This window comes from Engraulis encrasicolus, chromosome 24 (assembly GCF_034702125.1).
Source record: "Engraulis encrasicolus isolate BLACKSEA-1 chromosome 24, IST_EnEncr_1.0, whole genome shotgun sequence".
Classification (NCBI taxonomy): Eukaryota; Metazoa; Chordata; class Actinopteri; order Clupeiformes; family Engraulidae; genus Engraulis; species Engraulis encrasicolus.
In genome coordinates, this window is record NC_085880.1 from 25827028 (window position 1) to 25854218 (window position 27191).

Sequence of the window (27191 nt, forward strand, 5' to 3'; positions counted from 1 at the left end):
ATGACTGAAATAGCAGAGACAGAGGATGAAGTCCAGTTTCTACGAACGGTAAGTTTCCAACATGGTAAACATGATTTTAATACCGTAAGGTTGATAGCCAGATGTGTTTTCATCCTAGAAGTGACTTTGAAATGTAAACAGAACTTTAAAATTCGGGGCCAACTTTAGGACTGTAGGACTGATATGAATGAACGGACATCATTTGTATTTTTCCATGAGCTAGTTCTTTGGTAGGCTTCATCTTATGCTTTATTTACTATTGCAATTAGGCCTATTGTATTTGGCAAATAAATGTATTGGATATTGGAAATGGACACCAGACTCTCAGACTATTCTTCAAAATGAACATGCAGGATTTTGAGCCAAAAATGGGTTTAAATGTAGAATGGTAACAACTTGTCACTAAACCTTGCACTTTCAGGCTATTTGTTTCTACAAATGCATGTCAAATGTAGCCCTAAATGTATTTAATTTAAAATGTACTTCATTTCATTTTTTCATGTATTTCAAAGTGTCAATAGTGGTAGGAGTACAGTCGTTTTAGTTGGTTTCTATTTTAGCTGTCTTTTATCAGCACGGGTTAGGGTTGCCATTCCTACTGTGTTAGTGCTGCTGGCTGTCAGCGCTGTATCTCCAACAGCCCAGATAAGGCCCATGGTAGCCTGGGGTGTCACCTGATGCAACGGCCATCATGTCCAAGCCACTAGGAACTCATTTCATCAGTTTTATGTAGCAGGGCCTGGGGAATACATTGGCTTGACCCTAAAATTCTTAAAATATTAATTTAACTATTGGCAAAGTGTCTGTATGTTACAATGCAACTGAGCGCATAGCAGCTGAGTGCCGGAAGTGATAAAGAGCTGTGGGTTGTCCCATTTGGCTCTCTGCCAAGATAAGGCAGACAATGATAGATATGTGCCTGCTCTCTGAATGACAGTAGAGGTGATTGGCGTCAATGTCACCTCTTAAGTGCACTCCTGACTGTGTTCCAAATGAAGTGCAAATGGAGATTTAAAAAAAAAATCTAGCCTTACCATTGTGGTCCAGTAGACCACTGACGTACAAAACCAGTTACCCTTCTATGTGTGTCTGTGTCTGTGTGTGTGTGTGTGTGTGTGTGTGTGTGTGTGTGTGTGTGTGTGTGTGTGTGTGTGTGTGTGTGTCTGACAGAGAGATACTGTAAGCTGTGTGAGTTACTGTGAGCCACTGTGAGCTGTGTGCCTGAGTGAGTGAGGTGGGATTTTAAGGTCATATCTTGACAGACTTAAAATAACTTAAACATTTGTCCTTATATGGAGGTTTATAGTGACCTTTGGCATCAATTATGCTTATATTTATTGTTGTTTTTTAAAGAAAGATTCGCGTTGTTTAAAAGTTTGTTTCACAGCTGACTGCACTGTTCAGGCTAATTGGGTTTAAGCGTTGCATTGATAATATTTTAGGGCAGCTGTGTGTCTTCATTTTTAAGTCAAGGCTGTCCAAATATTTTGCTTAACTACCCTCATTGTCTGCATGCAATGTCTTTGTTGTTCTTGACTAGATGCCACATACTGGAAATTCAGAAACAGACACTGCAGCATTTCTGTGTGACTTTGGAGGCTGTGTGCTGCAATGTTGAATATAAGGAAGTACAGTACAGATGACTGGTGACCTACAGGTTTAGGGTAATATCAGAGAGAGTAGAGAGAGAGAGGTTCCATTGGCCCATTGTTTCCTGGTTCTATTATGGCCCCCCTTAGGCAGACCTAGGCAGACCTAAGGACTGTTCTATTCATTGTAGGAGCATTATGACACGCCCCTTTAGGCAGACCGGAACCTGGTCATGTTAGGTGCCCATAGAAACCTATTATGTTGGAATATCTCTATATACTTAAAGAATCTCCGGTAATATGCATGTCCTTGTTTCCAGGTTGTAGTTAAGCTTATAGGCATGCCCCTGAAGCTTCTCACCCAAGTTCATAAACGAGAGTCGTGACGAAAGTAGGGCTGGGCAATATGATGATCTAAATCGTTATCGTGATATAAAAGTGTATATCGAGACCTTTCTCCTATATCGTTTATATTGTGATAGTAATTTTATCAGTTTTATACAATTGAATATCATTTAATTACATTCCATGTTGTCACAATACACACTATAAGTTCATATAACTGTAAAAATAACAATAAAAAGATCCATTTTAAAGAAAGGTTGTTTTGCGACATGATAAAATAAAGAGCAAATAAAGAGAATAACTGAAAACGTATGTAATTGTGCTATATCGTGATATATATCGTTATCGTGATATAAAGTAATCCATATCGAGTTTTTTTCCATATCGCCCAGCCCTAGACGAAAGTATGGTTCTTTAAATGGCCTCGAATTGAAATGCAATGAAATGAAATTAAGAGTGAAACAATGAAATTAATAAAATTGAATTGATATGATTCTGTGGTCACAGATGAACTTACCTCATCAATCATGTTGTTACCTGGCTCTCGCAGTTATGGTGGTGGGGGTAGGTCAGATAATGACCTTGTTTCCTTCTTTCTGTCTGTCTGTGTCTGTCTGACTGTCCGTCTGTCCGTTCATCCGTCCGTCTGTCTGACTGTTTCTCTGTGTGTCCACCCGCAGTATTTCGGGTCACCTGCGGGTGGTGCCAAACACATTACTCATTTCACCAGAGTAGAGGGCCAGGTTGCCATCTCTGATTGCTCTTCTTTTCTTCATGTGTTGCGTGTGCAGAATGATGAGCTGGCTCTGCGTTGCTCCTTGTCGGCCCAGCAGAGGCAGCAGAAATTCTGTCTGGCCGCCGAGGGCTTTGGCAGCCGACTCTGCTTCCTGGAGACCACATCTAACTCCAAAGTGAGGCCTTCATTCTCTTCACAGAGGAAAATGTTGCATTACACAACACACTGTGACACATCAGACTCTTTAACAAACTAACCAATTTAAATACAGTGTTGAGATCTCCAGTCGACCTTGGGGTGTATAAATCTACTGTAGGCTACACCCCAAGATCAACTTAAGATCTAAACCTAACCCTAACTCTAACCCGAATTTCATATTGCTCTGAATAGTCCTTTACTTTTACCCTAACCCTGCCCTGAACAAAAAGTACCACCAATTTTGTATTATGGCAGTAGTTCTGAATTGTTTTTCCTCAGGGACATTGTCAATAATCATCCTTAGTATAGCATCTCGTTTGTTACTGTATGACAAAGTACACAGCAGTTAAACAATTAGGGAGGGACTGTACAACACTATCACTACATCTTCGTGTTCCACTTTGCTTCCCATATGAAACATTTTATCGTATTATTTATCTATTCCTTAGTTCAACGAAACAGAATTAAGTTCAGTGAACCTCACTGTGTTTTTAAGCTGTAGTTATTTTACCATGAAAAATGATTGAGGTTATTGTCGCTGTGATTAATGACCTGACAACTTCTTCCAGAATGTTCCGGTGGACCTGTCCGTGTGTGTGTTTGTGCTGGCCCAGTGTCTGTCCGTGCGTGCCTTGCAGGAGATGCTAGCCAAACAGTGCGACCGTGAAACAGGGGTAAGGGGGCATACTTTCCTGTCATTAACTCCATTAACTTTTGGCAGCTCCTTGTTTTTACATGCTAAATTGTTTTGCACAGTGCTTGAAATTATACCCAGGGAGGGAGTGCCCAGTGTTTACGTTGGACCTGTTTATTTATTAGTATGCTTGCCATGCGGCAAGCATACTATTGTTATTCCCCCGTTTCTCCTTTCTTATTTTTTTTAATTTTCTCCTTTTCTCTACGATCCATTCGTTTTGAAGAACCGCTCAAGATAGAAAATCCGTTCAAAGACGGAAACGTTCGGCTCGGTGTGCCGATTTGGATATGTATTTTTCACAGGGGTACCTTAAACTCTGTAGCGCCACCAGCAGGTCAAAGTTGGAAGTACATTACATGCTGTAACTTTTGAACCGTTGGTCGGATTTTCAAAAACTTGGTATCCCTGGAATCCTTGGGCCAAGCCGAATCCAATGCACCCTATGACGTCATTTTCCGCCTGGAAAGTTTTTCCGCCATTTTGAATTTTGTGAAAATCAATAAAAATGATGCCCTGCCCACAAATTTTGACCGATCGTCACGAAAATTCTAGGAGGGCATCTTTAGGCTGAGATACATCTACCCTAAAGGTTCTGGAACGATTGATGAAACCGTCTTCAAACAGGAGCCAATCAAAGTTGGCGGCGAAGACGCCAAACAGGAAGTGAGCTCATATCTCGGCAACGGTTACTTGTATCAGAACCCAACTTTATACACATCATCAAGACTATCCCCAGAGGGAACATAACAATTTTCGTGTAATTGCACCACTAGGGGGCGCTACAATAAGCAAAAATGTGTTTTTGGCCATATTGGCCCGTATTGACCTCAATTCATCAAACGCTTGGTATCGCTAAAATCCTTGGGTCAAGCCGAATCCAACGCATACTATGATGTCATATTTACAATCATGAATTTCCCACCATTTTGACATATTCAAAAATCAATAAAAATGAAGCTCCGCCCACAATTTTTGTCTTTTCGTCTTACAACTTTTATCAGACTACCAATGGACCATTATGCACCTATGTTGAAATTTACAGAGCAATACCTGAAAGCATCGGCGCACAGCAGCCAATCAAAATTGACAACAAAGGCAAACGTACCGTCAAAACAGGAAGTTAGCTCATATCTCAGCAACGCCTTGACAGATCTTAACGAAATTTCCCACTGATCTCTAGTACACCCAGAGGGTACCTACCGAATTCAGTGCAATAGGGCCACTGGGGGGCGCTACAGTTAGTGAAAATGTGTTTTTGCCAATATGATACATACCAAACAGGAAGTTAGCTCATGTATAGATGGTTAACTGTATGTTGTGTATGCATGAAGGGCAGCATATGCATGAAGGGCAGCATATGCATGAAGGGCAACGCATGCATGAAGGGCAATGAATGCAAGACGGGCAAGCATACTCCAGCATTTTCTGCGAGGAAATGCAATCTAGTTTATTTTTGTTCCTAGGTTGCTGAAGTGGGAAGTCACCGCACTCTCCTGTATGGCCAAGCCATCCTGCTGCGCCATGCCTACAGTGGAATGGTGAGAGATGTCTGAGTCCCGTCCCCTGGGAGCCTTTTACATGCAGCGTGGCGTGCTGTTAACTGTCTGAGATGCCATTCCCCTCGTGCCCTGAATGAACACTAGTACTATACTAGTAATGCAATTTTACTGTTTATTTGTGCTTATTTATTTACTGTATATTTTATGAACACTGTGGGAGATAAAATCCACTTGGTGTGGCTAAGGTTCCGTCTGCCTAACTGTACAATACACAATGCTACCCAACATTTAACTATCTACATACTTAAATAGTAAATTTAATCACCTTTTCCAATTTTGCATAGTGCTTTTCTATTTTTAAGTGTCTTATTAGCTCTTTTTTTAACACGTAGTGCTTCTTTATATGTGTTTTTCTAGTACATTATGTACACTGGTATAGGCAATCCAGCTGGCTACTCAAACACCTCTTATATCCTGCAGTATCTCTGCTGTCTGTCCACGACCTCTGCCTCCACCGATAAGCTGGCATTTGATGTTGGCCTGCAAGAGGAAGTCAAAGGTATGCTTTGGATCATGGACACAAAAATGTCTTTTCCACCCACCATTCAATGTACCAGTAATAGTCTCTTGTATGTTTATTAGAGGGGTCAAACAAGGTAATGTTTCAGTCACCTGCCTGTTATATGCATTTACACACGGCCCCTTTTTTGTTACCACAATAGCAATGATCAAGCCATAATGTGCAACTTAAGACTGTGCAGTACTATGGAGTGTTCCTCTGGCAGAACAAGGCACATTATAAATCTAAAAGACAGTACTGTAGCTTTACAATTTCCTCAAATGTCAGCCTTTGTCAAAGAACAGGAAATGACAGCCGCGGCAGACAAATAAAGTGTTATAACATACAATATAACATGAAAAAACATAATAAATTAGACTTGACTTGATGTCCCGTTGTGATATGTCCAGGTGAGGCGAGCTGGTGGACGGTGCACCCTGCCTCCAAGCAGCGGTCCGAGGGGGAGAAGGTGCGGGTGGGGGACGACCTCATACTCGTCAGTGTCTCCTCTGAACGATACCTGGTGAGAGCTGCAACACTGGGATATGGTCACATTTATTGATGAATAAAAATTATTTGTTTTTTTTTTAAAAATGCCATGGAGAAAACTGTCTGCTCTGAGTGATACTTGGTGAGCAAAAATTAAGATATGCTGTTCACTGGTTTACTGATGAGCAAAAAAAAAATATTGGATTGGTTTTTAATCTGTTATGATGGGGAGCAGAATCAGTGCAACACAACCTTTAAGACCACCTGAAAAATTCACAGTGTTGACAATTGCGTTAAATGTTCATGGGTTTAAATATGACAAACTCTCTATGAGGTAAAAAGTCAGAAGAGTTTAGTTGTAAACTCTTTTGACTTTGGTGACCTGGATGAATGAGGATTTTCACAGACATCTGTTAGGGAAAAAAGCCAGCAAGATAAAAAAAAACTGAGATAAAAGCATGTTTGTAGTTGTTGTTGTTGTTGTTGTTTTTGTATCTCTTCCCCAGCATTTGTCCCTGGCTGACTGCAACAGTGCAGGTGAGGATAGCGGCGGTGGTCTCCGGGTGGACGCTGCCTTTCACCAGACCCTGTGGAGTGTAGCCTCCATATCATCAGGAGGTGCCGTCGCTCAAGGCAAGAGAGACACCATATCATTCAACAACATCTAATTTCAATCAATCAGTGTGTTTTTTTTTGTACCCTTGCTTAACCTACCCTACCTGAAGGTCCATTGAGATAGACTGTCTCTTCTGCCAAAAAAGGTGACGTAAATACTGTACTTCAAACATAAAAACAGACAAATAAATACAAGATGAGGCTAAACTCTCTCAGGCATATAAGGGTACACGGCCGCATCAGGTGGTATGCTTGGGGTACACACAAGGCTCCCAGACATGCATGCATATATAACGAAGTACAAAATACATATTTGGTCACCCTCCTGCTAAATTAGTCGTACAATGTTTCTGCATTGTCCCCCCCCTTTTTTAACACCGTCAAGGGTTACATTCTGAGAATGGACTTTAGAAGTTTGCTTCCTACAAGTCTGTAGTTGTAGTTGACACTTTTGCATTGATGATCTTAATATTTGCTTCAAATGCAACATCACGCACAGTATGACAGTCTATGGAGAGAAATCTATAGTGTTTACTCAGTGAAACTCGGCCTGGGCCAATACAATCTGGATCAAAAGTTTACATCATCAAAGTTGGAAGGAAAGCTCAAGTAAGGGTCACGTTAGGACGACAGAGTTGATTCATCATAGAGTCAACCAATCGAGATGAGGGGAAAATCATTACTCAATAATCCAATACTGTTGGGGAAAGTGCTGCAAATTACATACAGCCAGCCAGTGACTACCGCATGCCGCAAATTCAAAACCAGTTTTGGGTAGTTTCCCCTGGAGAGAGATCTGATAAGTTTTTAATTCGTTCTTCCTCGGCCCATCCTGTATCTTTCCACCTTGGTTTAACAAAATCGATTTAGTAATTTATCAAAATCTAATTTACAATCAGGCAAATGGATGTGGGTTGGAGATAATCTGCATTAATCCATTAAGTAAATAGCTACTTTATCTTTGAAATGCAGGTATGCAGGCTTCAGGGAGTAAACAGCCAGTCACATACGTAATTGATGCCACTGTTTTCTGAAATGTACCTTATCTTCACATAAATAATCAGACAGGAATATTGGCTTATTAGTGAAAATCTCTGTGATCAGGCTGTAGGAGTGAATGGCAGTGTTTTTATTTAGTTCTGGCCATTTGAGGACAGGACTTCTGCAGCTGGATATGTGGCATTGTTAGATATGATCTGTCTGGCTCTGCCGTGGCCTAATGGTAGGGCACTGGTTTGCTACGCAGACGACCCGGGTTCGATTCCTGGCCCAGGTAATTTGCCCATCCTTCCCCGTCTCTCTCTCCCCACTCATTTCCTGTCTCTCCTCCACTGACCTGTCAAAAATAAAGTCAAAAAAGCCCTAAAAAAACCCCTAAAAGATAGGATCTGTTTGATCCTTTTCCTGATCTTTTCCCGTTAGGTTACCTCAAAGGAGGAGACACGTTTCGCTTCATGCATGGACACACGGATGACTGTTTGACCATTGCGCCCGTGGAGCATGGAGAAGAGGAGCGCAGGTACGCTGCAGTCCCCCACAAATCTACTCTATGTGCCATATGATCATCAATACACGGTATTTCCTACTGAGAATTCATTAGTTAAGGTGGTAGCTGTCTATTTGAGTTGTAGGTTCATGGTTCAGAAAAAAATCACCAAAACTCATTCTTAACAACACATTTGTTTCAACCTTTCTAAGTAGCTTGAGTGGAATGGAATTTGAGGCATTCATTGTCTTACGTATTCTCAAAATGTTTAAGCGATTTGGGAACAGCATGCTTTTAAGGTGTCTTCATTTTAGAACACTATAAAATAATGTAATCTTAGCGCAGTCCTTTCATACAGATGGGAGTTGAATAGTTTCATTTAAAATAAGCTTATAACAGAGGCTCTGCATGGAATGGTGAACTAAACCCTCCTCTGGTTCTACTCTGCTCCACCTCTGTGTCTCCAGATCGGTGTGCTTTGAGGGAGGCAGTGCTTCATCCCAGGCCCGCTCTCTCTGGAGGCTGGAGACCATGCGAGTGGCGTAAGGACTGCGGCGCCAACACAGCTGTTTACGATTCCTGTTTTTGCTCAAGGGGTTTTTGCACTTTGCATACAAATTAGCTGGCATGCTTCAGGAGAGTCACTTACAATGACAGTAGTCAGGTTGCTCTGAAGGAATGCTGAGTTATATCCAGGAGACACTCTGTCACTCCGCGATCCATATCCTCCCTACACCCTAAGAAATAAAGATGATGAATACAGTAGGAATTGCTCTTTCAAAGCCTCATAATGGGCTTTGTTATCAGTGTTAAATGCTTCTTTTAAAAAATGATGTCTCAACAGTAGTTTGACATTACTGACTGATGTTCTTCTACTGTGGCATAGCTTGAAGAGCTGGCGCTGCCCTCGTTCATTTTTACACTGTAACGGTACAGGACCCGAACCTAGGACTTCATCCCAGAACCTGAACCAAAAGTCTACAGATGCCCCGTTGGTGTTTCTATTGCAGCAACGTTTCTGCTCTTTTCAGGTGGAGCGGTAGCCACACTCAGTGGGGTCATGCGTTCCGTCTGCGTCACGCGACCACAGGGATGTACCTCAGTCTGACCCAGGAGAGGGGGCTCAGGCTGATGGAGAGGGAGAAGGCTGATGTCAAGGCCACTGCTTTCTGCTTCCGCTCCTCAAAGGTATGAATGCTTTTAATACTGTGAAGCTTTATTCCCATGGAGGATATTGATTCGTCATGCTGCGTCTGCACAGTGAACACCACTTCAACTTTTTTTGCTACTAAGACTATTATTGTTATTATTAGTGTGCATGCGTGCCTGCGTGTGTGTGTGTGTGTGTGTGTGTGTGTGTGTGTGTGTGTGTGTGTGTGTGTGTGTGTGTGTGTGTGTGTGTGTGTGTGTGTGTGTGTGTGTGTGTGTGTGTGTGTGTGTGTGTGTGTGTGTGTGTGTGTGTGAGCACTCACATGGCAGCCTGTGTGTGTGTGTGTGTGTGTGTGTGTGTGTGTGTGTGTGTGTGTGTGTGTGTGTGTGTGTGTGTGTGTGTGTGTGTGTGTGTGTGTGTGTGTGTGTGTACTGTATGTAGATATTGTTTTATTTCTTGGAAATACCCAATTGACAGTACATTTATAGTAGTAAAACTAGATACTTGACAGAGAGATAGCAATTGTCTAGCTGCTGACAACTAAGTGTGTAATTATAAACTGCTCTTTGGATCTACGAATGGTTACGCGTCAGTTATTACAGAAAATATTGTTAGTTCTAAATGACTGTATGGGGCAGGGTATCAATACAGTTAACTGTGTGGTTATGACATTAATGCTCCTTACTAAAATACTCGCTGAATGAAAACACATCTGCAGGAGAAACATGACCTTGTCCAGAAGAAGGATGTGGACGGCATGGGCCCACCGGAGATCAAGTATGGAGACTCCATCTGCTTTGTGCAGCACCTGGACAGTGGCCTCTGGCTCACCTACCACACAGCTCATGGGAAGGGCGGGAGAATGTCTGGGGCACCACGCCAGGTAAACCCTTACAGCAAGTGCAAAAGGAAAAGCTGTGCAGGGTAGATTTTTGCTCATGTCAATTTTAGGAAAAAGTGTGCTCACACTAGTCCTAATGTTTTTAATTAAGACATGATTACATGATAATATTTGTTACCTGACCCGTGCAAAGAAAATGGTTCTAGCTTGATTATGTTGGGACAAGCTGTTATTTGACACACAGTGTCCAAAATGCTATGCAATCTTGAGGTCACTTCAAATCAAAGATAATGAAGACTATTTCACACAGCTGCAACTAGTCTCTGCTACTTGTGATTCTTTAGTCTGAATTTGCCTTCAGCACTCCTTTTTGCATTGTTTATTTTTTTCTTCTTCACGATTCACAATATAGATAGGGGTTTTTGTTAACAAACATTGATGTTGTGAGGAGGGTGAAGATACTGGCAGCCAACCACGTGAGCGTATTTTTTGACCGACAGCGGTTTCCAACAATCAGAGGTTGAACAGTGCACATCCAGGGTCACGCAGCCAGGGATTGTTTGCAAACGTGAAACCCATGTATTATATCGTCATATCGCCCACTCCTAATTGCAACCCTTGTTTATCTTTCTTCAGGCCATACTGCACCAGGAGGGCCACATGGATGACGGTCTGACTCTGTCCCGCTCTCAGGGGGAGGAGTCAAGAGCCGCTCAGATCATCAGAAGCTCTGTCCTCTTGTTTTCACGCTTCATCAGGTATTCTGTGTCCACACTTCACTGTATTAGACACATTCTATAAGCCCTAGCTACAAAGGCCGCTTTTTTAAGTGATCGCTTTAAAGCATGGGTTCGTCACTATGAATGGCCAAAAATGAATTGGGGTGGAGGGTTGTGGGTCGCAATTAAATAACTTACATACCTAACCTGGACAAAACAAGTATCTGTAACACATTCGATACAACAGTCCAGCATGTGTGGAACCGATGGAAGAATGGGTTTGGAAAGAGCCTTTTTAGTGTGTTTTAGATGTGTTTAATCATGATCAGTCTCTTGTCCTGATCGATGGGGAGTGTCATCTTGACAAGACACCTTCATGTGGAATAAATCAAAGGCAAAAGCTTTTTCCAAAAAGTAAGCCAAGAAGAAATAATCTCACCACGCTAGATTTTGTGATCCTCCTCTCCTCACAGAGGACTGGACGACCTTGGACAGAGAGCTAACGTGCCGACCGCAGCAGCAGCAGCTTCTCCTCTGCCAATCTCCTCCGTCTGCACGAGTCTGCAGGATCTCATTAGCTACTTCCAGCCTCCCGACCAACACAGGGGTCAAGATGAAAGGCAGAACAACATGAGGTCCCTGAAGAACAGGCAGAACCTCTTCCAGGAGGAGGTAATCTCGCGTGTCCTACAGCGTCGATCCAACAGCGCACTCTTCATATTAACAGAGGTGGAGGTCTCGGGCCTGGCTTTAGAACGCTAACACCCTGTCCTTTTGATCCACCCAATTTTTCAAACCAGCGGATCCCAATGTGCACACACATTGTCAAATGGACGGATCAGGGTGGATGTGTCTACATAAAGTTAAAGGGATACTGTGTTGTAAAATCTAAATCGGAACATTGAAAGGTCATGGCAATTCAGTATGTGTAGTGAGGAACGATCCGGGGCCAGCCCACAGCATTCCAAAACAGACCCTTTTTTTGGGGAAAACACTGTAAATGTCAGTGAATGGGACATTCAAGAAATGATTTATATTATTTTCACACCCCTAAACAAGCTCAAACACTTCTCTGTACCTCAGGTTGACTGCTGAAACTTTGGTTACGATGCTGATGAAGTGTGTTTGAGTTTTGAGCTTGTTTAGGGTTACAAAATGTGATATGAATTTATGCACACAAATGACCAAATAGACAGATCTGTTTAGATGAGTTTAAATTACACAGTTTAGCTGTGATAGTGACTTTCGCTTTCTGCATTTCTACTGATAAAGATAAACTGTATTCTGCAGGTTATGTGTTATTTAAAACCCATGGTATTGTGATTACTTTTACTGCAATACTGTATCATTATAGCATGCACGGTGTAATATCATGACTTATGGCTGTGGGTTTTGTGATACAGGGGATAATTGGCTATGCATTAGACTGCATTGATCGCCTCCACTCGTATGGCAGTGCAGCCCACTTTGCTGAGCTTGCAGGAAGAGAGGCGGGAGAGGAATGGGAGACGCTCCTAAACTCTCTTTATGAACTCCTAGGTAAGGTGGCCTATTGTGTGTGTGTGTGTGTGTGTGTGTGTGTGTGTGTGTGTGTGTGTGTGTGTGTGTGTGCGTGCGTGCGTGTGTGCGTGCGTGCGTACGTGTAGGCTCTCCTAAACTCTTTGTAAGCTGCTGGGTAAGGTGTCTTACATTGTGTGTGTGTGTGTGTGTGTGTGTGTGTGTGTGTGTGTGTGTGTGTGTGTGTGTGTGTGTGTGTGTGTGTGTGTGTGTGTGTGTGTTTTCTCTCTCTCTCTCTCTCTCTCTCTCTCTCTCTCTCTCTCTCTCTCTCTCTCTCTCTCTCTCTCTCTCTCTCTCACTGTGCGTGCATGTGTGGAAACACTGGTCTCTCATTAAGACAGCTCAACAGCTGTGATAAACACCTGCTGTCACAACAGTGCCTGTTCTGTACTTCCCCAATTACTTCCTGCTGTATGTACTCCCCCAATAACTTCCTTCCCACCCTCTCTCCTCTCCTCTCCTCGCTGCTCTGTCAGCATCTCTGATCAGGGGCAATAAGAATAATTGTGCCCACTTTTCTGGATCACTGGAGTGGCTGATTGGAAGGCTGGAAAGACTAGATGCATCCTCTGGTAAGTTCCACTTCTTAAAGTGGAGTCACTTTTTTAATGTGAATGCAAATGTATTTAAATTACATACACACACAATACAAGTTCGGAGGCTACACAGTAAATTCTGCAGTGTTACAGCAGTTTAACACGTACACAGTAGAGAGCAGTACCAAAGACGATCAGTGATATATTAACCTCTCTAAGGGCTGTATTCTCCCACCCGCGTAAACATAAAAAAACGCAACAGCGTTGTTCTCATATCGGTGAACTTAAAAACAAAAACAATTAATTAATTTATCAGTTTGACGATCATCATGTTGTGCCCACGGACGGTAACCAAAACCAAAAACACCTCGTTGCACCATGCGCAAATTCACAACGCACGTCAGACTAAAGACTGATTTTCCAGTCGTCCAAACAGCCACCCAAAGTATGTCTATTCAAAAAAAACCTTCACCATTTTTTACTATTTTGTAGCCACGTTAAGTAACGGGTTTTTATTGCAACTCCTCAACTTTTGCGATTTATTGGAACTTGTGCATATGTGCATGAAGCCTATTAAACTTTCTGAACTGATGCCCGACATACAAAGCCATGACCTACTGAGGTAGGCTACAGGTTGTCCTATCTGTTTTTGTAAGAAAACAAAATATTTCCTGAATCTCATTATAGCTAAACGTAAAAAGGTAGGCCTACATATCAGAGCATGTTTTTGGCATTTCGCTTCAGGTCTTTACTACACCCTAACAGCTGCGTGTTTAAATCCTGGCTTGACGTTGCATGCCCATGCCCAGTTAATTCCCATGTCTCTGTTTTTTTTCATGACGATCGATTTCCTTGTTCGTTCTTCAGCATGCATGTAAGTGTCAGACAGCTGAGATCCACATATTTCCAATTATATTAATGTCACGTTACTGTACAGAGAAGCGGAGAAGCGCTTTTAAAAGTCAGCAAATACTATGTGGCTGTTACTGTGGGAGTTAAGAGGCAATGATCATCCTTTTGAATCAGTTTTTAATTTCCTGAATTGTCTAGGCAACACACCAAACTCAATTTTTACGAAAAAACGTTTCATCATGTTTATTATTTCAATCAACCTGTTGCGCACCAAAACGCTGAGCTGAGTTCCCGCGAAAGGGACACATTGCGTTTCCATCTCATTATCTCACCTCCACTACCCCGCCTTGTGCTTGTGAAAATGAGCTGAGGTTAGATTTTGAGATGCTTTTGGTTGAGGACTTTTGGCACGTGGTTCTAAATTCAAAGTTAAAGGGACACTGTGCAGTCAAAAAAGGTACTGCAACTATGCTTCTCATTGAAACTGGGCTGCCTATTGCCAAATTTGATCTTTACATGAAAGTTTACTAAGTAATGAACAAATATTTTCTAGTATGGTCCAAGTACAGTAATTTTTGCAGCTAAAAATGTCTATTTTTGAAATTCAAAATGGCGGACCATGGAGAAGATCCCCCTTTTCATGTATGAAAAGTGCAATTTTTCCAGTCATAATGAATACTTAGAATTTGATGCTGGTGGTAAGTATTCATGAAAAAGGTAACGTTAGTGAATGGGCAGCATGAATTCTGGAAATAAACAACTAAAAATCTCACACAGTGTCCATTTAAAGTTCAGTTTTGGATCTCAATGGACTGCCGAGGTTTTCACATGGTTGATCTGAAAATCCATGCTCCGTGGTTTCTTTGTAACCACAACTGATGAAGTCGGGGAAGACTCATCCCCCCATTTAGTATATATCACGCCCATGTTGGGCTACGCACTGTTTTTCGGAGTTAAGTGCGAGGGGTGTAGTAATATTTCAGAGGGGAGAATACGTGCAGGATCAAAGCGCGTTAAAGGTGCGTGCGTAAAACCGACTTAAGTGGAGACGGGAGAATTCCGCCCTAAGTGTTGAAGAATTAAACAGATTTAATATGCAGGGTTTACTGTAATGATAGAAGTTCTTTTAGGAGTTTGTGCGGTAGAGTTTTCTTTTTGCATTTCCAGCTTAGTTTAGCATGTTTATTCAAGTAGTTATAAGTTTGGTCTTATTTTCGGAGTTACTTTTGGTATCCACACACAGGAATTCTTGAGGTGTTACACTGTGTCCTCGAGGAAAGCCCACAGGCTCTCAACTTCATCAAAGAGGGACACATGAAGTCAATCATATCTCTTTTGGACAAACATGGCCGCAATCACAAGGTGAATTTGTTATTTATGTTTATTTTTATTTTCCCCCTGAGACCTGTATGTATATGTCTAAACTTGTGTCCTCTTGTGTATTCTCATCTCTCTCAGATCCTGGATGTGTTGTGCTCACTGTGTGTGTGCCATGGAAAAGCGGTGCGTTCGAATCAACACTACATCTGTGAAAACCTGCTGTCAGACAGAAATGTACTTCTACAAACACGCCTCTGCAATCAAGTCACAAGGTTATCTGAAAGATTTGTGCTTCCTTCTGTGTGTAGCTCTATGCTTTCTGCAATACTACCCCGGGATTACTCAGTACTGTGTGTGTGTGTGTGTGTGTGTGTGTGTGTGTGTGTGTGTGTGTGTGTGTGTGTGTGTGTGTGTGTGTGTGTGTGTGTGTGTGTGTGTGTGTGTGTGTGTGTGTGTGTGTGTGTGTGTGTGTGTGTGTGTGTGTGTGTGTTTGCGGGCATTTGTGTGTGTGCACACAATGTGTGTACAGGCATAGTTACTGTATTTATCAATAGATTTACTTATTAACACATACACCTATGTATTTTGTGTGTTTTCACAATAATCTCTCAGTGTTAGGCCAAATATCTTCCTGTGCATGAATGAAGACTCTGCCCAGTGCAAGAAGTGGTACTTTGAGCTGATGGTGGAGAAGGCGGAGGCCTTTGTCACCGCCGAGCCCACACACCTGCGGGTAGGCTGGGCCTCCACAGAGGGCTACTGCCCCTCCCTGACTGGTGGACACGGCTGGGGGGCCAACGGGGTTGGCGATGACCTTAGCTCCTATGGCTTTGATGGCCTGCACTTGTGGTCAGGTAAGGCAAGCAGAGGCAAGGCAAGTTTTATTAAATAGTGCATTTCAAGCAGTACAACAAAGCAACTCAATGTGCTTTGAATGAAATTAAATAGTAATTTCTAAAATAGTTTCATGTGGAATTTAGAACAGGTAAGATTCGTATGTGAAGATGTTGATCAGACTCTTACCTGAGTCTAAAGATGGATGTTGCTGCCATGGCGCTATTAGCAGTGGTGGAGAGTCTGGCTTCAGAATATAAAACCTTGCGATGTGAGACTGCATTTGCATTTAAGATAAGTAGTTCCATTAATTGAAGTTGTTGTGCACAACAGGATGGTGGGTTTAGCTGGCTAGGAAAATGATTACATTCAGAAAAGTGTTTTCCTTTGTGTTGCTAGGAAACTCCACCTCTGCATTTTGTGTGTGGGAGAGGGAGTTAGCTGTGTCATGCAGTATTTTCAACTGCTCTGAATGAGTGGTGGCATCATGAATATGATGGTTCAAAAAGAAGTGTTTGAACTGTTTATTTTTCCTATCTCCATATTCTTCCTATGTGGGATATTCCTTTGTTAAACATTTTGAACTACTGTAAAATCGAAATGCTTTAAGTACTGTACAAGGGTGATATATACTGTAGCATATATAGTCTGAAGACTGTGGCCACCCAAGACGCACATCATTACTGTAAAGCACAATGGTCACACTTTGTTCTATTCCCTGTTCATAAAAAGTGCTGTAAAATTATGTTGTGAATATTACAATAGGTGCGATTATTATTCTTAAAGCCCACCAGGGAAATTCCCATTGTCATTGTGACACAGCACTCCACAGCGCACGGTGCTCCCTGCACACAACGAAATAGCATTTCATACCTCACGCACACAAGGGGGCAGCCCTGAACAGCGCCTAATGATTATTGTCGTTAATATAATTATTTTACGTATTATTATATCATTATTGCTATGTATTTGGCAGGTGGCGTAGGCCGGAGGGTGAGCTCCCCTAAGCCTCATCTTCTGAAGGAGGGGGACGTGGTGAGCTGCTGCCTGGACCTGGGGGCCCTGTGCATCTCTTTCAGGGTCAACGGGCAGCCGGTGCAGGGCATGCTGGAGAGCTTCAATGCGGCCGGCCTGCTGTTCCCTGTGGCCAGCTTCTCTGCTGAAGTCAGGTTGGTACACTGACACCAATGTTACTGTATATTCAGGCCTGCTTCATACCTACCAAAGTAAGATCCACACAGAGGTCATGTACAGCAAGTCCTTAGCAAGTAAGCATATTTAAAGGGGTATGCCACTATTTTGGGGCTTAATACAGTTAAAATCGTTGGCTGGGGTTTATAAAGGTGGTAAAGTGTCTTATTTTTCATGTTAAGCGTTGTCTTGCTGTAAGACAAGTTAAAAGAGGGAATATGTCGCAAAGCTAGTGAAAGTCAATGGATCCGTGTAGCAATGTAGCATGCTACACGGATCCATTGACTTTCACTAGCTTAGCGACATGCTCCCTCTTTTAACTTGTCTTAAAGCAAGACAACGGCTTACATGAAAAATAAGACACTTTACCACCTTTATAAACCCTGGCCAACGATTTTAACTGTATTAAGCCCCAAAATAGTGGCATACCCCTTTAAGAGGTGGACATTACATTTCAGTACAATCTAGTCTGTTTTAAAGTAATGGGTATGGTCTGTTCACATTTCTTAAAAAGCTCCTTAACATACTTCAAATATCATCCCAATAGTTATTTCTGTGTTGTAATGTGTCTGCTGATGCTGCATAACTTTTGGGATATTTGGATATGTCATTTTAGGAGGAGAAATTGATATGTGTTTTAGTTGTATATTGTGGTGTAATTTCTATTCCTGCTTTGGTGTTTCGTTTTTTGTAGGGTGTGCTTCCTGTTGGGCGGTCGATTAGGGGATTTCAAATTCTTGCCCCCGCCTGGTTTCTCGCCTGTGTGTGAGGCTCTTCTTCCCCGCGTCAGATGCAGAGTAGAGCCATGCCTAGACTTTCTCAGGCTCCGTAACAGTAATCAGCATGATCTGTTGGGACCGGCCATGGCACTCAGTCCACCTACCTTTACCCCGGTACCTGTGGACACCAGTAAGGTATGAGACAGACAAACGCATCCAGTTCAGGAGTGGCACTTATTTTGTAACAGTTGCAATCTGCATCTAGCCTAGTAAACTGCCTAGCGAAGAAAATATTTTTGCCTACAATTATGATGCGTTCGTCGCACTGCTACACACACATATTGCTACAAAAACTCAGCAAGGGGCGATAAACACATCAGGAATTATATGTCTTCACACTGATACCCCAACCACAGATGGTGCAGAGATGAGCTCTTCTTGCAGACTCCCTTCCCCAACTGTAACATATTCTCATTACCGACGTAGATGCACTGGGTCTAATTTAGACGCGCATAGAATCTTCAGGTGGAAGGTGTAGGTTTGCGCTCGATTGACCACGGCTATCAGCCAATCAGAATCGAGAACCGGACTGCACAGTGTTAGATGTTAGAATTAACATCTGCACTGTCTTTTAATTCCAGCGTTTTACCCATTGCAGTGCCTCAAAAGAGCATTGCAGGGTAAATGAAGTCATATGAGTTAAAAGAAAGTCATACAAGATTGGAAGTCTCCAGTTATTCTAAAATAAAGTGATGAATCAGGCCAAAGTATGAAAGAAAGTAGGGCTGAGTTCACTGTTACTTTTTAGTGCTAAATGACTTTCCCAGCTGTAAAGACAGTGCAGTACTTCAAGGTGAAAAGAGGTAACTCTTAATTCCATGCAGAGGAAGATGATGGATTAGTTTTCAAATGCTTGCACATTTTTTTCCGATTCATTTCCTTGCAGACTATTTCAATATGGGCTGTTGTCTATGAGAGCTTTCTTGCATGTCTCAGATTGTAAGTGGTTGTCTGTAGTCACCTTGATGAAAGCCCCTCTGCTTTAGAAATGAAGGCCGTGCATTGTGTCATTTATAATGATCAAGCCCTTCCTGATTGCTTGTTCAGACGGTTCAGTTGACATATCTTTGTTTAACAGTTTGACTTGACACTTAAAATATATGTATATATATACTGTATATATAATAATTATTTTTTATTTAGTTATTTATTTTAGTCTGTTGCACTCCAGGCTGCCACACACTTACATCAGCACATTTTGTGTGATCCTACATCATGTTATTGTTTGTTTATTTATTGCCTCTGTCTGCGTTTCATTTTTAAAATCAACATGGTTTGACATTTAGTTAGTAGTCCTGTCAGAAACTTCTGTTTTGGTGCTGTCAGTGGTATTGCTACACTTAAAATAATAATCAGTTACTATACTTGGTTATGCAATGTCAGAGTGTTTGACAATCTGAGTGATGTTGATTTTTTCTCTTCAGGTGGCCTTCCCCCCTCAACTAGAGCTGATTCAAGAGAAGCTTGCGGAGAACATGCACGAGCTCTGGCTCATCAGCATGATAGATCAAGGCTGGATCTATGGTCCTGTAAGTACAGCAGCATAATACCATCATTGCTGTGGCCTACTGTTTAGAGTAGATACAGTTGTTGGGATGAGACAGATGCATGGGTGTCTGAATCTTTTACCCAGGAAAGTCTACAGGGGGGACAAGTAGGTACATTTCCCCAGGCCCAGGGAATGGGGGACCCTTTATATTGTACGCCTTGGGTAGGCGGAGGAGGGTGTGTGTGTGTGTGTGTGTGTGGGGTGGGGGGTCAGATTACTTTGTCTTTGTCCCAGGCATAGTGGCGATCCTACAATGACTGGCGCCCCAGGTGACGCCCCCTCCGAAGCCCTGTCACATACCGTGACCCCATCCCCTTGAGAAAAAAGATAGCAAAATCGGCTTTAAAAAAGCCTATGATCACTGATAAAACTACTAATATCATGATATTACGGCGATAGCCTTGTAATAGCATATACATAACACAGTAATAACACTTATTGGCGATGTTGTCAGGGGCGGAGTTTCGCAATGGTGCCGGCGCCTCGGTTGCCTAGTTGGCCCACCCCTAGGACTGCTCGTGCCTGGGCCAAGCCAAAACTGTCAGTGACCCTGCCTGTACCACTTATGGAAACTAAGGAAAATTGTGTGTGAAAACCTTACACTGTCTTGCAGTCTCATCTATGGCTGCAGTGCTCTTGAACTGTGCTGTAGGGGGTGGGGGATGGGGGGGCCTAATCCACTGCAAATCATCTACATGTGATTTAATGAACACATTAATTGGTGATCGGAGAGTTTTGTTTGTTTACCCATCAAAGATGATTCGCATAACCATCAAACACACTCTGGACAGTGTGTCCATGCCACACATTTTTACGTATTATCCCATGCAAGTATGTTTTGAGTAAAATCGTACTGCATCTTGTGGAACTTATTCTGGTTTATTCATTATATTTACCACAGGTTAAAGAAGAAAATAAAAAACACCATCCTGACCTGGTTGAATTCTCAAAATTACCAGATCAAGAAAAAAACACAAACCTTCAGACTGCTCAGGAGACGCTTAGGTAATTACTGGTAGATGATGATGAGACCTTGATACACATCTTTGTGTCACTTTCATATTTGGTTAATTTGTGTCTGTGTTTGTGTCTGTGTCTGTGTGTGTCTTTGCGTCTGTGTCTGTGTCTTTGTGTGTGTCTTTGTGTGTGTGTGTCTGTCTGTGTGTGTGTCTTTGCGTCTGTCTGTGTGTCTTGTGTGTGTGTGTGTGTGTGTGTGTGTGTGTGTGTGTGTGTGTGTGTGTGTGTGTGTGTGTGTGTGTGTGTGTGTGTGTGTGTGTGTGTGTGTGTGTGTGTGTGTTATCAGGACTCTTTTGGCCTTTGGTGTGTTTATTGGACTCCTGGATGACCACGCTGATGAAAAGGTCAAGCACGTCAGACTCTCTAACAAGTATGTCTAGACTACAACCTGATTTTTAAAAAGACAATGTGCCTGTCTAAGCATTGCAGGTCAAAGAGGACCTACATGTTTTTTCCCCCCCGGAACATTTCCAAAAGGTTACCGTATTGACCCGAATATAAGATAATCCTGAATACAAGACAACCCCCCTTTTTAAAGGACTGTGTTTGGAACAAAACCCCATCTTATATTCATGCAAATGTGTTAATTAAGATGAACTTATCTGCAAAGAATTTGATATATATTTGTTTAAGTATACAGTATGGCTCTGTTGCGTATAATTGGAACCATGATATGTTATACAACTTCCTGTGTCTTTATCCATCTAAGATCTTTGTGAAACCTGAATGAGAATGTCCACTGTGTTGATTACCTTATCACCTTATTGACATTGAATTGCAATGCTTTTTTCAGAATATGTCATGTATTATCTAAATTATATAGTTTCCATCTTCCTGTCTATCCATCGAAAATGTAAATGTGTTCCTACAGGTATGAGCTGTGGAATGGCTACCGGCCCGCCCCAGTTGATCTGTCTCAGGTCATCCTGACTGCTGCCCAGGAGGCTCTGGTGGACCACCTGGCTGAAAACGACCACAACATGTGGGCCAAAGACCAGATCCGACAGGGCTGGACCTATGGACCCAACCAGGTACTTTAGTGACCATTAGGACTGAAGAGTAAGCCATTAAGGCCATTAGTTTGATTTCCATCCAGCTTATACTTATCAACCAGTTCTTTATCCATTGGTATGATGATACATGCTTAATTGTATAATTTCTGAGACCTTTCAATATTATTTTAATTCTCACCACAAGAATGAAGATAGGAGTTGGCTTAAATGCAGTAATCAAGGCTTTAGAACAGAGGTCCACCTTATTTTTTCAAGATGAAGTTTGACATACATTTCTAGCTACTTTTGGCATCACTGATATGATGTTATCTATCAAGACTAATTACCATAACTTTTGCAATTTGCATGTCATTATTGCCATTGCATTCTTAAGCAGTTGAAAACCTTCCATTTAAAAGTGCTTCCTGATGTGTCTGTGTAAAGAGAGTTCTTATGACTCTACAGAAACATTTTCAGAGTCTGTGAAGATTCTCATTTTAAATGCCCAGTACCTCCAAAGCCACCTGCTGGAGATGTGTGATAAGAGATAAACGATTACTGGGAAGTGTTCATATGTCATTATCAATGATCATTACCCCATAGCTATTCAGTCATAGATTTTGTCAATGCATTCTTAACCAAAGGGTCAATTGGAAAACTTCAGTTCAGACGTGTTTCCTGCTGTTTTTTCCTATTAAAAGAGTTTTTCTGACTGAGACATTTTTGAGATGAGAGACTGTCTGATGGCTCCCCAGCCACCTGTTGCAGACCTCTGATAAGAGATAAACTAGAAAGTGGAAAGATATACTGGAAAGTGTCCATGTCTGTCTGGATGTCTGTCCAGTCCATTCGATTGAGTTTAGCTGTGGGCAGTGGGACTCCTTTTTGGCACTTGAAGTTTTGTATCATCACTAAGACACTGAAGAGACTAATGTTTTCAAGCTCCAAAAAAAGTCCAGTTGTCCACAACTAAACGTTTTGATGTGGAGAGATGCAAGTCTCCACACACAAGTCTGTTTAGTTGTCATGACTCTCTGCAATTCGTATGGGTCTTTGGAGAAATAATTTAAAATTGTCTATGAAGATTCTCTTTTGAAATGAGAAAGGGCAATGCCTCCCTAGCCACCTGTTGCAGACGTCTGATAAGCGATAAATGATTACTGGAAAGTATTCACGTCATTATCAATGATAATTAGCTCCTCGCTATTTAGTCATACAGGTAGGTACTGTCAATGCATTGGTAATCACGAGAGCAGTTAGAAACTCTCACTCTAAATGTGTTTCCTGCTGTGTCTCTATTAAGAGAGTTCTTATGACTCCTTGGAGAAATATTTGAAATGAGATGAGGGAATGTCTGATCGCTCCCAAGCTGCCTCTTGCAGATCTCTGATAAGAAATAAATGATTAGCCTACTGGAAGGAAAGGGTTCATATGTCTGTCTAATCCAGCTGTGTTAATAAACTGGGGGTTGAACTTGTGACCACTTGGGGGCTGCGGAGGTACTGTAGGGGGCTCAGAGAGAGATGGGAATGTTTGCATATAACCCATACACAGGTACATGTCTAACACCTTGAAAAAAATTATCCTGACTTGTATGGTTAATTTGTTTATGAATACTCCTTCCCCGCCGAATTTCAAAATAAATCGTAGCAATACTAGTGAACAAAAAAGGGGTGCCATTTGGAATATGGGGTGGGGCGTGGGGGGTGGTCAAAGCTCGCAAAAATATTATTTGGTTCAAAACAGGTCAATAAAAGTTTTGGAACCAATTGTATCTGTCTTTCTTCCTTTGCACATCAGGACATCAAGGCGAAGAGGAGTCCTCACCTGGTGCCCTTCTCCCTGCTGGATGAGAGGACCCAGACTGAAGGCCGTGAGGCTGTCAGGGATGCGCTGTGTACTATACTTGCAAATGGATACACGCTGGAGCCATTGGACCAAGAACAGAGTAGGTTACCAGACTGTACCAGCTGAATGTTTAGCCTTTATCATTGTGATCAATTTCTGTTTTCTTTGTACGATCAGCTGTACTATTATCACCAACTTTATTAGATTTAAACTCTTAAGACATTGACTGAGAAATCCCATGGTGCCTTCTATGATCATTCTGTCATGTCGACACCAGATGCAAGTTTTCTATCAAGCTTTAGGTAGTGTTGTAAATAGTTTACATGAGCTTCCCACACATGAAAATGGATTGTTCCCAGACTATACTTTACTTGTGAAATAGTCTTGCGATAAAACATGGCACCAGTTATAAATTGGCCTCTACTGTATAAGAATGGCAATGACCAAGTCGTAATGTATTAGTAAAGACTCTTTGTAATGTAATAGTACTATCGGAGTAAATTCTTTTCAATGACCTATACAGCGTTCAAGTGTTGGACCGATGCACATTATGAGAATGCCCACTCATAATTAACATTCTGTTCATAGTATCGTGGTAGCATAAATAGTACTGTAGTATAAAAGACAGAAGTCACAGATCAGTTTTGTGTTACAAGAAACACTAAACAGGATTGCTGAAGTTTGTCTATTTACCTTTTGCAGTGGTGGCTCCAAACGCAAGCCTATCTCAGGCCCAAATGTTCCGGATATTCCGAGCTGAGCACGACTACGCTGTGCAGAGAGGAAAGTGGTACTTTGAATTTGAGGTTGTGACCGCGGGAGAGATGAAGGTGGGCTGGGCTCGACCTGGAAGTAAACCTGACTCTGATCTGGGGTCAGACGATCAGGCCTTTGTTTTTGAGGGGAGCAAGGTGAGTCAGTAGAAGGATGCAAGAATTTTATATGGCAAATGAACATAATGTAAATGCTATAAGCATACTGTATACTGCATGGTACATATTACATTACATTGCATTTGGCAGACGCTTTATAACCAAAGCGACTTTCAAAAGAGGACATAATCAAGCCAACATCACAAGCAAATACAAAGTGCACAGGAGATATACAGAACAACAAGTGCAGTTGCAAAGAGGGGTTAGTTGTTTTTTTTGTTTTTGTTTTTGTTTTTTGTTTAAATATAAAGAGTAAATAACGAGTACACACACACACACAAACACACACTCACAAACTAAACTAAACTAAACTAAACATCATGTCAGGAGTCTGCCCTGGGGCAAGGCCAGTTCAAGCATTAGTCTAGTAGATTCTCTCGAAAGAGGAATGTCTTTAGTTGTTTCTTGAAAGCTGCAAGAGATGTGCTCAGTCTTGCTGCCTCTGGGAGACTGTTCCACCACTTGGGTACCACAACAGAGAACAATCTTGACTGGGAGTACCTAGAGCGACTGGATGGCAGAGCCAGACGGCTTGTGCTGGATGAGCGCAGTTCTCTTCCAGTAACATAAGGCGTTAGTAGGTCCTTCAGATAAGCTGGGGCCGTTCCTGTGATGGTTTTGTAGGCAAGGGTCAATGCCTTGTGCTTGATCCGGGCGGCGATCGGTAACCAGTGCAACTCAATAAATAGAGGAGTAACATGGGTCCTTTTGGGTTGATTGAAAATCAACCGTGCCGCCGCATTCTGGATCATCTGCAGAGGCTTTAGCGCACAAGCAGGTAGACCTGTCATGAGTGAGTTGCAGTAGTCAACGCGGGACAGGACCGTGGCCTGGACCAGTCGTTGTGTAGAATATTGTGTCAGCACAGGTCTGATATTCCGTACGTTGGACATCTGGATTCGACAGGTCCGGGTGACCGAGTTGATGTAGTTGGAGCATGACAGCTCATAATCAATCATGACGCTGAGGTTTTTGGCGACTTTGTTTGGGGTCACCATGGTGGAGCCTATCTTGAGGTTGATGTTGTGACTGAGCGACTCTTTAGCTGGGATCACCAGGAGCTCTGTCTTGGCCAGGTTCAGCTGTAGGTGGTGGTCCTTCATCCATGTTGACAAGTCGGTGAGGCAGGCAGAGATGCGTTCCGAAACCGTGGTGTCCTCTGGACGGAACGACAGGTACATCTGGGTGTCATCAGCATAGCAGTGGTAGGAGAACCCATGTGTTTGAATGACACGTCCCAGGGAGGAGGTGTATATTGCAAACAGAAGGGGTCCCAGCACTGATCCTTGGGGTACGCCTGTGGAGAGGGTGTGAGTCGTAGACAGCTTCCCTTGCCATGACACACTGAAGGTGCGTCCAGAGAGGTAGGAGTTGAACCATGAGTGGACAACGCCTGTGATTCCCATGGCTCTGAGTATCCTCAGGAGGATCTTGTGGTTGACTGTGTCAAAGGCTGCAGACAGGTCTAGTAGTATGAGGACCGAGGATAGTCCTTCCGTTCTTGCAGTCCTTAGAGCTTCAGTCACTGAGAGTAACGCAGTTTCAGTTGAATGTCCACTTCTGAAACCAGATTGTTTTGGGTCCAGTAATCCGTTCTGGTTTAGGAAGTCGGTGACCTGTTTTGCAACTGCCCTTTCTAGCGTCTTGGATAGGAAGGGAAGCAGTGAGACAGGTCTGTAGTTTTCGACATGAGCAGCGTTCAGTGTAGACTTCTTCAGTAGTGGTGTCACCCCTGCTTGTTTGAAGGCGGAGGGGACAGTGCCGGAGGAGAGTGAGGAGTTCATGATGGATGTGATTGATGGGACCACTGTTTGGGCAATATCTTGAAGAAGGTTTGTGGGCACTGGGTCTAGTAGGCAGGTGGTGGGACGGCTTCTTGTGATGAGTTTGGAAACGTCTTCTTCAGAGAGCAGAGTGAATTCATGAAGTGTTGCAGGAGTCGCCGTGTTTTCCAGGGGGGTGTCTTCTGGACGGGAGGGCGGCTCACAGAATTGCTTGCTAATATTTGCCGTCTTTTCCGTGAAGAAGGTGGCAAAGTTGTCTGGGTTCAGGTCTGTGGGCAGAGGAGGGGGGGGAGGGTTGAGCAGTGACTTGAATGTAGAAAACAACTTACGTGGGTCTGTAGTGTTGCTAATCTTGTCGTTGTAGTAGGTCGTCTTGGCAGCTGTTACAGAGGCGGAGAAGGAGGCTAGTAGAGATCTAAGTTTTTCGAGATCAGATGGGTTGCGGGTTTTGCGCCATTTCCTTTCTGCCGCTCTGAGGGTGGTACGTAGAGCTCGGATGGTCTCTGTCAGCCATGGTCGCGGTTGTGAAGGTCTTGCAGGTTTAGTGACTAGTGGGCACAGGTTGTCGAGGCAGGAGGTCAGTGTGGAGCTGAGCGAATCTGTAGCAGTGTCAACATCGAGTGAGGAGAGCACGCTTGCTGAGGGCAAGGCATCTGCCACCACTGATGCAAAGCTAGTGCGTGACAGGTTGCGTAGATTCCGCCTATATGTGACCAAGGGAGGGGGGATATATATGGCATAAATGCTATGCACATTGAACATGCTATGCAATTGGAGTTGATGCAATGATATGATATACAATGATAACATGGATACAATAATAAACAGAGGTGGAGATCTCAGCTTGAGTAAGAAACATCCCAGACATACAGTTAACCCCTTAGCGTAGAGCCTATGTTATAACCTTACTGTCACCAAAATTGTAATGGCCATGTCTTAATCTGTTACTTAAAGCTCTTGGTACTGTCATAGCAATGTTGTTATGATGTAGTTGAGTATTTTCAGCAAATAGTGAATAGACCCGCCGACGACCCCATCTGCAGTAAGAGGCTACACCTACCAATTTCCAAACCAGTG

The 27191-nt window shown here is 42.7% G+C and overlaps 1 protein-coding gene across 1 annotated transcript in view; it reads left to right on the plus strand.

Annotated features, from left to right (window-relative positions):
* Nucleotides 1-27191, plus strand: part of ryr2b (ryanodine receptor 2b (cardiac)) — a 119120-nt gene continuing 91929 nt past the window's right edge. The window contains exons 1-26 of the mRNA XM_063191251.1: nucleotides 1-48; nucleotides 2726-2845; nucleotides 3438-3542; nucleotides 5029-5103; nucleotides 5545-5623; nucleotides 6034-6146; nucleotides 6619-6745; nucleotides 8150-8246; nucleotides 8681-8755; nucleotides 9245-9401; nucleotides 10082-10246; nucleotides 10841-10962; nucleotides 11397-11595; nucleotides 12327-12462; nucleotides 12957-13052; nucleotides 15112-15230; nucleotides 15327-15460; nucleotides 15801-16042; nucleotides 16999-17191; nucleotides 17908-18127; nucleotides 19417-19521; nucleotides 20443-20546; nucleotides 20845-20928; nucleotides 21430-21589; nucleotides 23351-23498; nucleotides 24101-24309. Coding sequence (XP_063047321.1) covers nucleotides 1-48; nucleotides 2726-2845; nucleotides 3438-3542; nucleotides 5029-5103; nucleotides 5545-5623; nucleotides 6034-6146; nucleotides 6619-6745; nucleotides 8150-8246; nucleotides 8681-8755; nucleotides 9245-9401; nucleotides 10082-10246; nucleotides 10841-10962; nucleotides 11397-11595; nucleotides 12327-12462; nucleotides 12957-13052; nucleotides 15112-15230; nucleotides 15327-15460; nucleotides 15801-16042; nucleotides 16999-17191; nucleotides 17908-18127; nucleotides 19417-19521; nucleotides 20443-20546; nucleotides 20845-20928; nucleotides 21430-21589; nucleotides 23351-23498; nucleotides 24101-24309 — 3432 coding nt within the window. The remainder of the gene's footprint in view (nucleotides 49-2725; nucleotides 2846-3437; nucleotides 3543-5028; nucleotides 5104-5544; nucleotides 5624-6033; nucleotides 6147-6618; nucleotides 6746-8149; nucleotides 8247-8680; nucleotides 8756-9244; nucleotides 9402-10081; nucleotides 10247-10840; nucleotides 10963-11396; nucleotides 11596-12326; nucleotides 12463-12956; nucleotides 13053-15111; nucleotides 15231-15326; nucleotides 15461-15800; nucleotides 16043-16998; nucleotides 17192-17907; nucleotides 18128-19416; nucleotides 19522-20442; nucleotides 20547-20844; nucleotides 20929-21429; nucleotides 21590-23350; nucleotides 23499-24100; nucleotides 24310-27191) is intronic.